At 36.1% G+C, this 15620-nt stretch overlaps 1 protein-coding gene across 2 annotated transcripts in view; it reads left to right on the forward strand.

Moving 5' to 3' along the window:
• Positions 1-15620, forward strand: part of USH2A (usherin) — a 386355-nt gene that overhangs the window by 138830 nt on the left and 231905 nt on the right. For both annotated transcript variants that reach the window (XM_071805984.1, XM_071805985.1), the window contains exons 23-27: positions 2784-2910; positions 3288-3389; positions 4908-5096; positions 5602-5732; positions 12325-12598. In XM_071805984.1, the coding sequence (XP_071662085.1) occupies positions 2784-2910; positions 3288-3389; positions 4908-5096; positions 5602-5732; positions 12325-12598 (823 nt within the window). The remainder of the gene's footprint in view (positions 1-2783; positions 2911-3287; positions 3390-4907; positions 5097-5601; positions 5733-12324; positions 12599-15620) is intronic.

Here is a 15620-nt window from a genome sequence, read left to right on the forward strand (position 1 = left end):
TCACAATATGGAGGGAGTTGAATCCAGCTCTTCCACTTTATAAAATGATCCATTTATTAAGCTTTACAGAAAAAAGGAGCAACACTTATTGCCTTGGTTTTGTGGAGAGGCTGAAGAAGGAGGCACAGTCTGAGGGTGAGCTGTAGGTCCCAAAAGAGGAAGATGGGGAATACCTAGCTATGAATCCTGACTACGCCTTGCTGCTTGGCACTGGCAAAACTTCAGTACTTGTTCACCTTCTCAGTTGTAGGAGTTTGGGCATTGAAAAAACTTGACTGTAGTTACAATCAGACTTTGGTACCTAAACAGTATCTTTGAGGACCCATATTCATGATGCTTCTACATATTTTAATGAGTGTAATCATCAGCATGAGGAACCGCAGAGATTCATATTTACTTATTTATTACCAAGAGCTACTACAAATTAAGATTTATTGTATGGCTCAGCAAACTAATCCATATTGGGTTCCCTGTGTGTGATTTCCAAAATGCATAACAAGCCTTTTCACAACAGGATATTTGTATGTGATCACAGAGTTGCTCTGGATAAAGTTTCACACAGAGGCCTCCAAGGCAGTGTGTGCTGAACCCTGAACACTACCTTTTTTTTATTTTTTTTTTTTTAATTTTTATTTTCCCATTGAAATTAAGCACAGGTTAGCACATATGGTTGTGTGGTCCCAGATTGAATTGGTTACAAATAAATGTGGTTTCTGGTGTATAAAACTGTTAATGCACTAGACTGTTGCCAAACATAATTTGAAGAACCACTTATTCAGGCACCTGATCTTTAGAATGCAGCATCGTTTGTAACAATTTTAACGCTAACTAAGTACACTTTGATGAGACAGCATTTAATAAAATGCTCATTAATTTCATCATTAGCAAGGGTATGCTAAGAAGTAAGCCAGTTTCTTATGTCACGCCCAATTAGCATCCCATGCTAGTAATCCCATTAGTATTGTTGAATTCACTAATGGAAAAACTAATGGGCATGCTACCAGGGCACATTAATTGGGCATGACACCAGTTCTGGTTTTAATTATTAAACTACGATAATGAAATGTGTGTTTGTAAAATATTAAAATGTTGAAATAGGAGGGAAGACAATAAAAAATAGTATATGAAAAAGTGCACATTAGTATGTAAGGATATATAGCTTTGTATTGTCACCATGGGACAGAGTACTGCTGTACAAACAGCCTCAGTACCAAGATGCTGGCTGAATGGAGTAGGAAACATGCCGTAAATATTAATGGGCACATATTTTTTCTGTTGTCATGTACATATGTACACATCCTATATATTTCATGCATAGGATACCCAGTGACAGTCCCCAACTCAAAATGTAGACTGTATTTTACATCTATTTACTGACAGGCAATTTCTAATAGATGCACATCTCTAAAGGTAGAATACAAGTTTTTAACAAGACTGTTTTAGTATTAATCACAATAGGTGGTTGTTTTTATCAACAGGTTTTCTTCATATGCATAAGCCTAAAGTCCTTGAGCCAGAAAGAGTACTAGAAGATCTGGAAAAAGAAAATTCAGAACTGTCTTGTTTGCAGCTGCAAAGTAACAAGCTAGTTCACCAAATTATAAGGATTTTTTAATTTTTCTTTTATATATTTTCTGGAAATTGATTTTTTTGAAGCCATAAAGTAACTGCAGAGGTCATGATTCTTTAATATTATGTAGTCTCTATGCAAAAAATGGTCTTACTGTTCAGTAGTTGCATGCTACATGGGACAATTCTGTTTTGTGAATTCAACAGAGTAACTTTGCTTTCCCACATTGTTCAAGTACAGTAGAAGATCCTGAGTCCATATTACAGGAATCATCGGGAAGACTATTTGAATATAAATCTCAGGAAAATTCTTGAAATACATTAATTTTATTTTTATTACATCATTACATAAATTTATGGGGTATTTTGTTTGGATGTTTATAGTCTTAATCTTTGTTTTGGCAACAGCATTTGTCATATCCCTCTTACTCAGCAAGTCAGCAAAGATTTCTCTGCATTTTGCCATGAATGTCTCTTAATTCACCCACTCATAATTATATTTCTTTGTTTTAATAAAACCAGGTAAAAATTCTAGTTAAAATGAAAAACATCTTTACAAGCATTCCTTGTACAAGTAAAAAAATACTTAATAACTACCTCCTATTTTTTTTTTTACCCCTGAATCTCTTGACATGACCTTTTCCTTCATAAATGTATTATAGTCTTTCACCTAAAAATTCAAGTCCTTTTGATACCCAGTTAGCAGAGACAAAACACGTGCCTTCATACTGTCCTGCAAGTACATCTCTTTTTTGGGTCCCTTCTTGTACACAAGCACTGCAGTCAATAATCCTGGTAAGCAGTTGCTTTCTGTAGATGACATGTTGAGTCATGGCCATCAAACTTCACAATCACAGCAATTCATTAACTAGTTAAATAGAGACTTCACTAAAAAAATAAATAAAAAATAAGAAATCTGAGCTATACTACCCTCAGTAATTTGTGTCTCATCCTTGTCTTTATCAGGGGAATGACACAGGGTTTTCTATTTTTAATAGAAACTGAACTAGTTTCTTGGTCCCTCATTTATTATTTGAGAAGGTTAATTTAGTGGGGGAACCAGTCCTAAACGTAATTCAGTATTCCAAAAGAAGTAGAGGACTTCTGTCTTTATTTTTAGATGTTAGATACTGCAGAGTGGTATAGAGAGTAAGGTATAAGTTTATATCTTGCTTTGAAAATTTTCTAAATCAGATTCTTCTGTTAATAAAAAGGGATCTGCAGTAGCAGTCACTCCAACTAATGATGGTGGAAAAGAGTACAATGATAACACTTGGCACCAAATAATTGCTACAAGAATTCAAGCACTGGGAAATATCACAGTGGATGGACAGTACACAGGTAATCATCCAGTTCCATTTTGCTTTATTATTTTAGTATTTCTCAGGGTGTTGTTCACTTGCATATTTTTCCACTGCTTGTCTTCATCCATACAGCAAATAGTTCACTCAATTTTCTGACAAAATCACTAGTGTTTTGTCTGTGCATCTGACGTGTCTGTCCACTGTGAATCTTTGGTAGTTTAATACTATGTATGAGGAGTTTATATTTTTGTGCTTTTGACTCTGATTATGTTAATATTCTTTTGTAAAATGGAGTTGTAAATATTTCCGGGATATGTATGGGCAAGTGGTAGGATGTAAATGTAGATATTCTGTTATTGAGTTGAAAATCTGTTGAAAGCATTAAACACAAGAATAATGACCGATTTTGTTCAGGTTCTTCCTTAGCAACTAGTGGCAGTACCATTATTGGAGAGAACACTGGAGTTTTTGTTGGAGGCCTTCCACAGGGTTATACTATTGTGAGAAAGGATGTAGGTGAGTATGACTGTGGTCTGTGTAATATGACAAATCCAATGCAGTGCCACTGAGTTAAAAGCCTTTGCAGTACTGTAGGGAGTATTGACATTGTGTGAGAAACATGAGGACAGTAGTTAATTTGCATATTTACACAATTGTTTTACTAAAAAAGTACGTCTGGACAGTTTCTTGAAGTTTATATTTTGGGATAGACTAAAATATCTATATAGCTGATTTCATCAGCAGTAGAGCCGTGTATGAGGTCTGTGTATATTTTAATGAATTTTATAGACAGAACTGATATGCATGTGAAAATTATGGGTCTGTTTTACATTCTAGATTCCAAAATTCTGTTCCAAAATACATATAGATATTAGTATTACTAACTTAAGCACAGGGTAATACATTCCACCTGGATTCAGGGATGCAACATGCTGGCCTGTTTTGGTGTGAGTTTGGATCCTGCAGGGGTTGTTGCATTGAACTCAGTGATATATGAATATATCTGTATTCTACAGCTGTATTTATGCGGAGCTGGATTGTAGCTGACTTCCAGAAGAATCAATAAACATATGTTTTCATGTATAAACTTAGTATATATGCCAAGTGTGTATTCTACCAGCAGATAACAGAGAGGTGACTGCATACAAAACCAGAATACAATCATCTGTTCTCTGTGGATTTGTATCCAGGCTTTTGTGTTTGTTGTTGTTGTTGTTTTGTTTGTTTATTTGTTGTTTTTTTTTTTTTTTTCATATTAACCTGAAAGCCAAACTGTTTTATTCAGTTTGTATTCCCACCACTGCTAAAGATCTGAAATTTAGTTGATGGCTTGATGTGAGGTACACTGGAGCACAACTCCCTCTTTTCCTTCCTTATGTCACTTTACTAAAACCAGAAATACATTCATGTGTTCTTCTAAAACTGTGGTTTATAAAGTAATCCAGGATGCCTGCTTCTGAAACCTTAGCTAAATAATCAAAATGAGATTGACTATAAATACCATTCAAGAGAAGGTCATCTCTAAAACTTACTTTATATTTTTGCCACAGCACGGAAGGAGTTAACAGCCATGAACAGCTATTTTTTATTCAAAGAAGGAAAGAAAAACGTCCTGATGAAGCTTCTAAACATGTATTCATATGACTTAGCTCTTGCAGTGTTGTCTGTTTCTATTCAGCAGTTTTCATACGTTTCTTCATAATCATTGTTTGGTTTAAAGAGGGTAAATCCAAAAACTTCCCTTGGAATCTTCATGGACTAGATTTGTGCTGTTGATTTGAAAATACTTGTATGCAAAATCTCAAAACGTTTAATATTTTCCAGCTACATAGCAGTAGCTGCTGTCTTTAGTGACTATACCCATTCAGAAATCTGGATTTAGCTTGGAGATCAGCTTTATGAAGTTGGTTATTGGCTGATTATCAGTGCACACATGGACGTAAAAGATATAATGAGCACGTAAAAAACACAGAAATTAATCCCAGTGTTTAGTTGCAGGTGGATGGCTTAAAAAAATCAATTTTCTTTTTACAGGGATGAAGATGATAGTCCAGAAAGGATTTGTGGGGTGTCTCAGTGACATATTTTTGAAAAAAGTGCATACTCCCTATGAGAACTGGGAATCTTTGAACTGGAAGGATGCTGAAGAGCACAACAACGTCTATCATATTTGGGAAGGATGCCCAGTTGTCCTCTCTGAAGGTGCACATTTTCTTGGCAAAGGTAATTTACTGTAAAATTTGCACTAACCCAGTATGATGTTGAGATACAAAAAGTGATAATATCAAAAGTACTGCAATATTCTGCTTTTCAGATTAGTTTTAGTTATCTAGGATTATTTTTTAATGGTTTAAAATTTGGTTTCTGGGTTTATGGGAGACTGCCATACAGAATAAGAATTACACTTGCAGACGGGTAGTGCTGCTGTAGCTGCATGCAGATTTGATATGCATGTAAAAGGTGAAGTTGCACATTTGAAGAGACACAGATGCCTGTCATGTATCAGAAGATGCCAGGAAGCAAAATTTAGGACATTGCACCATTTTGGTTTGTTGCAGTACATTATGGATAACTGTTCTTTACAAAGCCCAGTGATAAAATTGTAACCTTTGATTTTGAAACCTTTGAGTTCTTCAAGTCAAAGTAAAAAGTAGTGCTTAGACTTTTGCTTTGGTTTCTTGAACCTCTTTATTTATGTGTTTGATTAACGTATTTACATTCTTTCAAGGATTCCTGGAGCTACACTCGGGTGTTTTCAGTGGTGGCCTGGAATTTGAGATCTCATTCAAATTTAGAACAGATCAACTGAATGGATTGCTTTTGTTTGTTTACAATGAAGATGGCCCAGATTATCTTGCAGTAAGTTCAGAAATACAAATAACTATATTCAGATATGACATGTGATTTTTGTCTTCTGTGATGTGTCAAATATTTAAAGAAATTTCAAAAAATACTTAATTTAGTGATTTACTTTTTTAAAATGCTGTGCACAGCAAAGTGTAAGGGGAGCAAAAAGACTTCAACAAATGTGCAGAATAAGTTACCTGTGTAATTTTTATAATAAATAAAAAGATATCAATATCAGAAAAGAAAAATTATTCTCTTTACTGAATTAAAAGTGATTAGAAAAAATAAGAAGACATGTATTAAAAGCTTTTGGTTAATTCCTGGGAAAGTATGAAGTTACCCCATTTCCCAATTCTCATATTAGAACAAAATCAAATCAATTGTAAATCAAGAAGTCAATGATAGAAATTGTTTGGTTTCCTAATAAAGCTTTCTCTTTAAGGTATATATAGTTTTTCAATAATCAATAGGATTTCTTCATTTTGATTTGAAACAATGATTGTCATATACACAGAAATTAGTGGTCCAGCTTAATCCAATCTCATCTCTATCACTGTTTTCCCAACGCTGTAGAGGAAGCTACACAAATCCTGTATTAAGCACACTTGCGAAACAGGCATATAAACTTCCTTGTTTGTGTCTCTGAAATAAGACTCGTAAAGCTCAGGAGTATTCATGCTTCAATCTTTTCCAGTATTTTATTTTAGGTTGAATGTGTTTGTTGCAGCTTTTCAAATTTATTTAGTTACATGGCTCTGGATTTTCGTATTTTTCTTCCCCCAAGGGTTTTGAACATAATTAGACGGTGTTTACCACTACTTAATGGGTCAACTATAGTTACTACTTACACCAACTAGTAGATATTAGATTGAAAGTAATATCTCTTTTTAGTTGTTCCAAGAAGCAATTATTGACATTCAGACTTTTTTGAGGGTATTGTTACTTTTTATGACCTAATCTGCCCTTTCTTCTTTTTTATTGAATTTCATATATTTATTTATTATTAGGTAGCTGTTTTGCTAATGTCTGTCATGTCACAGCCTGTTTTATTTCATGACATTATAGCTAATGTGCCTTTTCTTTTAGACTTCTGACCTAAAACATATAAGTATATTTTTTCTATTTCTCAGGTCAACTATAACTTACTCTGTATTTACTTTTTATATTACTGACTTTTCCAGAAGATCATTTTTTTCCTGGATTTTTAATTCTGCTAGACCTGATTGCTTCATCTTTTCAAGCAGCTTTCATTAAAAATTATAATGAATTGCAATAACAAGTCTTGATAATTGTGTTATTACTATAGTTTTGCCATCAAGTAGTGACCAAGATCATGAGCTAATAGCATAAGATCCTATACATTGAAAAGACGCTGAAAAGACTTATATCTCTGTAATTCACAGTACAGGGACACTATTTACATGAACAGTATTCACGGGGTAAAACATGGGGTTTGTTTATTTCTGGAGATTCTTGTGGTATGGGATCCTTTTATTTCATTTCTATTGCTTTGTGAAAGACTAACAGAAATATGAGAAAACAGTTTCTGACTGTAAAGGAAAAAGGGGACTTAATAGATTGAAAGTACAGTCAAAAGCACGAAGTAGATACACACAATACTTTCTATCTCTACTCATACTTCCAGATTTTTGGCAGGTTTTTTTTTTTTAATTATTATTATTATTAATTTTTTTAGCACTGAAAACTGTGTTTAAATAATTTTCTTAGCATTTATCCTAACCCAAGTAGAGTATTATTTTTTTAATCTTACTTTTCTCCTGACCTCAACATCTCCTTAGCCTTTAGGTGAGGAATTTTAGAGAGGATGAGTATACACATGCTTTTCCAACCTTTGCAGCATGTGTTCTGCACATACATAATCATGACAGAAGGTTTTTCCATACACTTGAGCTCACAAAAAAAGGTTAATAGAAAGTGAAAATGAGGTGTGTAGCATGTTGCGCATGAGCTGCGATGTCTTTGTTAGGAGCTTTGGTCAGCAGACACTTGCATTGCAAAACAGATTAGAAGCTGTACCACTTATCCTGAGTGCCAGTGTAAGATGGTATTCCCTGACCCTCCCCTTTGCATAGGTCACAGCTCTCTTATTAGCTTTATGGTTTTGGAATAACTAAACCAGACACATGGCCAGACTGCTATCAAATGGCCAAAGACTCTGACTTGTCTTCCACCCAAGACAAAATTATGTGCTAGGAAGGTGCTCTGTGTAAAGGTCACTTCTTCTATGACTTCCACGCTCTGAAAATTAACTCAAGCTAGAGGGGTCAGTCTGATTCTTTTTTAATCCAGGCACAATAATTATGAGCAAACGGTGACCAGAAAAATGAGTACAGATCACTGGCTCTCACTCTGTCATGTGTTTCCTCATGAGGTTGTGATTTAAAGAACATATCTGTGGTTGGTGGTAGAGATTGCATTACTGATCTTGATGCTGACCACTTCAACAGCAGTGAAAGGCTAAACACTGCCAATTTTATGTGTGATAGTGGCATCAGCTCCCAAGACATTGTAACTGGTGAACCTGATGTCAAATTCAAGAGATCACAGAATCACAGAATGGTTGGGGCTGGGAGGGACCTCTGGAAATCATCTAGTCAACCCACCTGCTAAAGCAGGTTCACCCAGAGCAGATTGCACAGAAACGTGACCAGGTGGGTCTTGAATGCCTTCAGAGAAGGAGATGCCACAGCCTCTCTGGGCAGCCTGTTCCACAGCTCAGGCACCCTCAAAGTAAAGAAGTTTCTCCTCTCATTCGGGTGGAACCTCCCGTGCTCAGTCTGTGTTTGTTGCCATTGTTGGGCACCACTGAAAGGAGTCTGGTCCCATCCTCTTGACATCCACTCTTGAGATATTTATAAGCATTGATGAGATCCCCTCTCAGCCTTCTCTTCTCCAGGCTGAACAGACCCGGCTCTCTCAGTCTCTCTTCATAAGAAAGGTGCTCTATGCCCCTCACCATCTTCCAGCCCGCTGCTGGAGTTCCTTCAGTAATTCCTATTCTTCTTAAACTGGGGAGCCCAGAACTGGACACAGTACTCCACTTCATGAGCTTACCTATAAGGATGTTGTGATTTTCTTCTGCAAAGGATCAAAGTAAGAAAGAAGTCCTGTAGGAACTTTTTCAAAATTTTTGCACTTAGGTAGCTACATGAAGATAAATAACCAGTGCCCAAGATGAAAATGTTATCTATGATGGAGCTAAGGAGGGGTGTAAAATAAATGTTTTGGGGACTCAAAATCTTCTATGTAGCAAAGAAGTGACTGGTACTCATATGGAACTTATGAAGGTGATATTCCTATTACTCATCAGCGATTTATGCATCTGGGGTGCGGAATAGGTTCCTTTTCCCTTTCCATTAAAAACTGACTGATTCTGAGGAGGCTATTGAGCTGTCTGTGTTTGGGCATCTGCCGTTGGCTGGTACCAGTACAGAAAATCTTTTTAAACTTACTGATTTTGAACTGGAAACACCAGATCAACATTGGTACCATGTACTGTTTCTTTCAAAGGTCTCACAAACTGACTGTCATTGCCAAGTTCTTTGAAGTCTCTTGCTTGTCTCTGCTGATAACCCTGAATCTCAGGATGACTTCCCAGTTCAAAGTAGCTGAAGTCATAATCAATCTTATAGCTCAACATTCATTGAGACTTTTGGATGGAAAGTTCAACAATTGACTCCTATCTGAGCTGAACTCCTATCTGAGTGTTTTTTCTTGGAACTATGGCTGGATATTAGTTTCATCTTCAACATCATATGTTTATAAGAAGATTGAGTGAGGTAGGGACTAGTCCCTGAAGAGAAGGAAAATACAGAAGTACAAAATAGTTTAGGTTGAAGGGATCTTTTGGACTAATTTATTCCAAATCTCTGCTAAAAGCAGGACGAACTTAAGTTTGATAAGGTTTCTCGAGGCATTTTGTGTTTCAGTATTCTGTGTCTCTCTATGAATGAACAGTCCACCGCTTCTTGAATTCTACAGCCTGTTCCAATCTTTGACCATCCTCATTACAGAAAAAAAAAATTAAATTCTGATATCTAATTGTGATTCCTTTTGTTACAATTTATCTTTTGCCTCTCATCCTTTCAGTATGCACCTCTGAGAAGAGTTTGGGTTTGTCTTCTGTATATCCTCCCATAAGGTAGTTGAACAGTTAAGTTCTTTTCCTGAACAAACCCTGTTTTCTCAGCCTCAATTCATGTATCAGGTACTCCAACCTCTGACTGACTTGGTGCCCCTCCACTGAATTCACTCCAGTGTGCCAATATCTTTCTTATACTAGAATGTCCACAACTGCATACAGTAGTCTGGATGTGGTCTTACATGTGATGAATAGAGGGGAAGAATAATCTCCCTGGACCCACTGTCTACCTTATTTCTAATACAGCCAGTGCATGGCTGACCTTCATAATTTCAAGGGTATGTTGCTGACCTGTGTTCAATTTGTAATCCATCTTGACGCTCAGTCCTTTTCTTCAAAGCTGCTTTCTATGTCTACACAAACAGTGGCAGCCCCTTTGCTAACAATGACAAACTTGCTGAGAGTCCACTCCATCCTATTGCTCAGATCATAAATAAAATTTTTATTAGAATCAGTCCATGTGTCAGTCTCTGAGCAATGCCACTAGTAACCAGCAGCACGTTGAACTCGCCCATGTGTCTATAGAAGCTCTTCTTGCCCCTCATGTTGTCTCCCATATTCAAGCTAAGTTTTGGCTTTCCTAATTCCAACATTGCATGCTCAGGTATATCAAAATAAGAATTGTGTGCATAGACAACAGTATTAATAAAATTTTGCAGTGATGCTTAATCTTTGTACCTCAAATACTAAAAAGGAAGTATACTTTTAACTATCAAACAAGAGAAACTGCTCAAGTTTAGAGCTATGACATAATGCTCTTATAATAATGATAAATTGTCTCGGTCTGTTGAGAGATGGTAACTGACACATCTGGCAGAAGAATAAGACTACATTCATGCATTTTTGGCTTAATATCATAATGTATTTTCCAAGGACAGATTGACAATCAAGAATTTTTTAAAGTGGTCCCAGAATTTTATTGAAAGCAAACAATTTATCTCTTGATTTCATGAATCTATGCTTTGTACCAGAGAGAATGCCAGATCTATGCAGGACTTGACTCTTTTATCATCATGATGCAGAACATTTCAAAGTGAACAGTGGTTCCCTATCTCTAGCTGCACTTGGGCATTCTAAATGTCAGTCCAGGTCATCACAAGAAGCACAAGCATCACGCTCTTTCTGCTTTAAGACTATACAAAGATGAGTAAATTGGAAGAGGGATGTGCTGCGTAGTGACCCTGTGTCAAACACCATGTCCTCCAGGTTCCAGCTCAGGCGGACTTGCTGCCCTGCTGCTGTAGTCATGCAGCTGGAACACTTCACACCAGCACAGTGTGCTCCATATTAATTCTCATGAGTGAAGAAAAATGGTGACTTGTCCAGTAGACTGTTCATTCAAGCTATGCTCATCAGCATTGATACCATGATCCATCCTTTACTTGTGTTTTAGAGTCCTTAGCTACAAAAGGCTATGAACTCATGGAAATATGAAAAGTTGTGGTCCCAAAGAAACAAATAAATGCAATCCCTTTGTCTCATGAGCAAGCAGTCAGTGGGCACTTTGGAACAGGACTTGTATTGCCCGTGACATCTCAGGTACTGGGTCCATCCTTCAGCTGGGGTCTCCATGAGGAAAATACAATCCAATTACAAATACTGAAATATTAATGTTATCAGTACATTACAGACATCAGTAAACATGTCATCTTGCTGATACTGGTAATAAGCATTTATATTAAATCCATAGTTGTTGTTTCACTTAATAAGATTTTGGCATGGAAAGAGAAATGCCTTTTTGTGAATGTATCCATATTTTTCAGTCGCAAGCTCATAATCTACGTGTTTAGTGCTCTATACCTGCCAATTTATAGTCTCAGCCCAGTTGTGTTCCATTTAGTTAGGATAAATAGTTCTGCAATAAAGTATTTGGAGACTTTTGCAGTGCAAGTTTAGGTAACATATATTTCTATTAAAGAACTGACACATTAATCTCTAAAAGCACATACAAAAACAATTATTTTCTTACAAGATTTAGAAGAATAAGGATGAAATACAGAATCAATGTATGCCAGAAAAATTTGAAATTAAGTTCACCAGCCAATTAAAAAGACCTTAATCAGGTGTGACATTTCATTTCCTTATTATCTTGTTACATTCTTCTGAAAAATGAATTGATAGATAAAATACTGTTTTCTCACTTTCAAAAAAAGCAAAACAGCCCTGGTTCATTGTCTTTTCTTTTTACTTAGTTACATTACTGCCAAAGTCAGTTGTCAAAAAATCAGAATATATTTTCCTACAGTCTGAATTAACTGATATGCTGTATTTAGCATGTTTTGTGTCAACAGTTTTATTGTAATTTCTACTACCCTGAAGATAAAAATTTCTTCTTCATTGATCTTGTTCATTGACTCCCTTGAATACTTTTTAAAATAACTGTGTTGTTGCTTTGTATGTGATGTATCTTTCAAAATCTTTTCTCTGTTTTAAAATATATAGATTGAACTGAAAAGTGGAATATTAAACATCTTTTTAAAAACTGGCATTATCTTTACACAAGTGGATCTCTGGTTAGGACTGTCTTACTGTGATGGAAGTTGGAACAAAGTCACCGTGAACAAGGAGGGCTCCATAGTTTCAGCAAGTATGAATGAACTGCGAGAACAGACGCTTGAACCCCATGTTCAGCAGCTGAAAGTAAACTCACCCATCTATATAGGAGGAATCCCACCTGAGATTCAGAATTTTTATAAAGAACTGGGGTTAGAACAAGGTAAGGTGACACCAAGGAGAATGTAGGTTATTCAAAAACTGGTGTCATGCACAAGGTGGACATTCTGCTGCTGGTAGTGTAAATACATGAATATGTAACATGAATTTTTCCTCCCACCCATTATTGCTTTAACCACCAGTTATCCTTACCCATCCAGCTTTACTTAATTCTGATCCTTTTGTAATGCTTTAAAAATTCTTCCAACCCAGTGATATCTGAAGTAATCTAACTCATAGGAGAGGAACTGGAGAACATCAAATGGTAATCTGAGATGCCCACCCAGGAGACCTCAAATCTTCATCAGAGAATGCCAGTTCAGATACACTTCTCTCACTTGGTCAACTTGTGTCGCTCACAGATCTGGAGTGCAGAAACAGTGGAAGACAGTAAACATAGCTTAAATCAATGTTATGAGACTGAAAGCTGCCACAGGGAAGAATTGTTGAGAGTTTGAGTCCTTGTTTAGGTGATATTGATTCTGGTCTAGAAAATTAAGGGAGTATAAAACCCTGAATTTGGATTTTGGCTATGTTACCGTGATGTTTTCCATGTTTTCAGGAAGAGGGGAGATGGTCATGCTTTTAGCCATCACTGTGACCCTTCAGTTCTGGAACAGATCAAATTTCTAAGGAAAAAAGAGAAGCATCAATTACACCCTGATGCCTATGGCCTCCAAAAAAGGATCTACTGTATGAAATGTAGTCAAAAAGTGTCTGTTAAACTAACTCTCATTATGGTTTGAGTGGGTTTTTTCATTACTTATGAAGGTATTCATCAGTCATGGTGTATTTTTCAGATCTTGTGGGCAAATAAGTAGCAGTCAGTTAGTAAGTGATTAGTAGGAAATCTAATAAGTGGCTTTGAATGTATGAGCTGACATTGTATGTGTGCATTCAAGTAAGCTCTGCAGAGCTGCATTGAAGCCTCATGATTTCAAAGCTATAAAATAGTTTGAATCAAATCCATGCACTAGCATTGACAGCTAGCTCAAAAATATTGTTTTAAGTATTCTCCCAGCTGTAGGCATCACATATATTATGCTCGTCCTCCAGGTTCTGTGTGCATAATACTTATGGCCCAAAAGAGCTGGTCAGTGGTACCCTGTCAGTGTTGCCTCGTAGCAGATGGTATACCCTCGTGAGTGGATGCATTCACAACTCCTGCAGCAAAGAGATCTGTGAACAAAGAATCGAGGGCATATTGAGGCACATCAATAAACATTACTTTTTTCACCAGGCCTCTTCAGCATGCAACAAAATAAGATGATGGCTGTGAATTTATATTCTGAGCGTCTGAAGATAAAAACGCGCTTGTGTGTTCCTAAATGTAGATTTAGATGAGGAAGATTAGGCATTACAGCTTGTAAACTTATTTTTATTTAGGGCTGTAATGATGTAATGGTATGATAATACAATATGGAGAACTTCTCAGTGTATTAATTGTTTACAAAAGGTTTTCTCCATTAATGGCTGCTTAGTAATTAGTTTTGAATAAAGGAATATGGTTTTAATCACAGCAAATAAGGGAAAAATATCCTTCTCCCACTCCACCTCCATGTTGGTTCCAACTTTATTTTAAGAACTTACAGCTAGGGTCTGTGGGCCTTTGCATGACCCATCACATGCTTTCCTGAGAGGCCAAGATAGAGAGGAGCTGGCAGGACTGTTTGTGAGAATTTTTACTGTCATTACTTATTCTGCAGCTACCTGAGAGCAACAAGATTATTTGACTGACGTCAGTCAGAAATCTTCAAATGTTGAGAAATGCAGCTAAAAAGACACTAAAAATAATGTATTGAAATAGATTGTACAGTGTGCATCTCATTGCAAGTTAGACAACATCATTTTGTCTAATGATTAAGATGCTCATGCAGACTGGGGCTACTCTTTCCTCTGTCACAGGCTGCCTGAGAAACTGAGCAGATTACTGTGGAGTACAAGTTGAGCTTTGATGAGGATGTATTCATTTTAAGGAGTAGTTTGGCTAATTTCCTAGCATTGTGGAGAGGGAAGGTGTTTTAGAGGATGATTCAAAACGGGTACTTACCTTTAGTGCCGCTTACTTTTTGCATGGACTATCTATGGATGTTAGATTCTCAAAGTGGGTGCAAACACTACTCTGATCTGCCATCTTGCAATAAAAGGCAATGAAAGTACATAGGATATAAATGTGATGCTTTCACAAAGCTAAAAAAGAGCACTGATCTTTGAGAGGCTAATTTTTAATTTGCAAATTTAATTCGTCAATGGATTGGAGTCTTCAGTGTGGTTACTGTTTATTTTGGGTTTACATTAAAGAGCAGCTGCTGTACTTTACTTAGATCTGAGAATATTTTTTATCAGTTTATTGGTTTTGTTGTACATTAAGTCACAGAAATATACAGAAATTTGAACAACTGCATCCTGAAATTTTGTAGTGGTGTTTTACTGCAAGTAACTAATTTATCATACTTGTAGTGTTGATAGAAATGTTATACACACTCACTGAAATACATATATGTACATATATAAATAAATACATAATGAGGTTACTTATTTTTTTTTCTCATAAATTAGTAGTTTGGAGTTACATTTCTAGAGTATTTTTGTAAACAGCATACCAGCTATATTCCCATTAGGATAAACTGATATACCTCTATGATCTCCTGAAGTTAATTATATTTTTAATCTATCTATTCTTCTCAGTTAGAGGAAGAGTGTATATTAACAAAATATTAGCAAGCAGCAGAAAGCTGATTTTCAAATTCAGAGTCACTTTTACAGTAATAATTTTAGAGAAGTGTCAGAAAAGCAAACAGTAACCTATTTCCTCATGGGATGGAATTGATAACAATGAAAGTCTAGTTCAGTAAAGCAGGAATTCAACACTAGAATATCAGGAATTTTTACCAGGTTAGTATCTTGAAAGGGGGAACAGAATGTCATGTTGGAAGTCAACATATTCACATTACAGTCTTTAATGCTGAAAATACAGAATTGGAAGGAACAAAAGTGATTCTTAATTAATGACTGAAGCTCTTTGT

The sequence above is a fragment of the Patagioenas fasciata genome, chromosome 3 (genome assembly GCF_037038585.1).
Source record: "Patagioenas fasciata isolate bPatFas1 chromosome 3, bPatFas1.hap1, whole genome shotgun sequence".
Taxonomy (NCBI): domain Eukaryota; kingdom Metazoa; phylum Chordata; class Aves; order Columbiformes; family Columbidae; genus Patagioenas; species Patagioenas fasciata.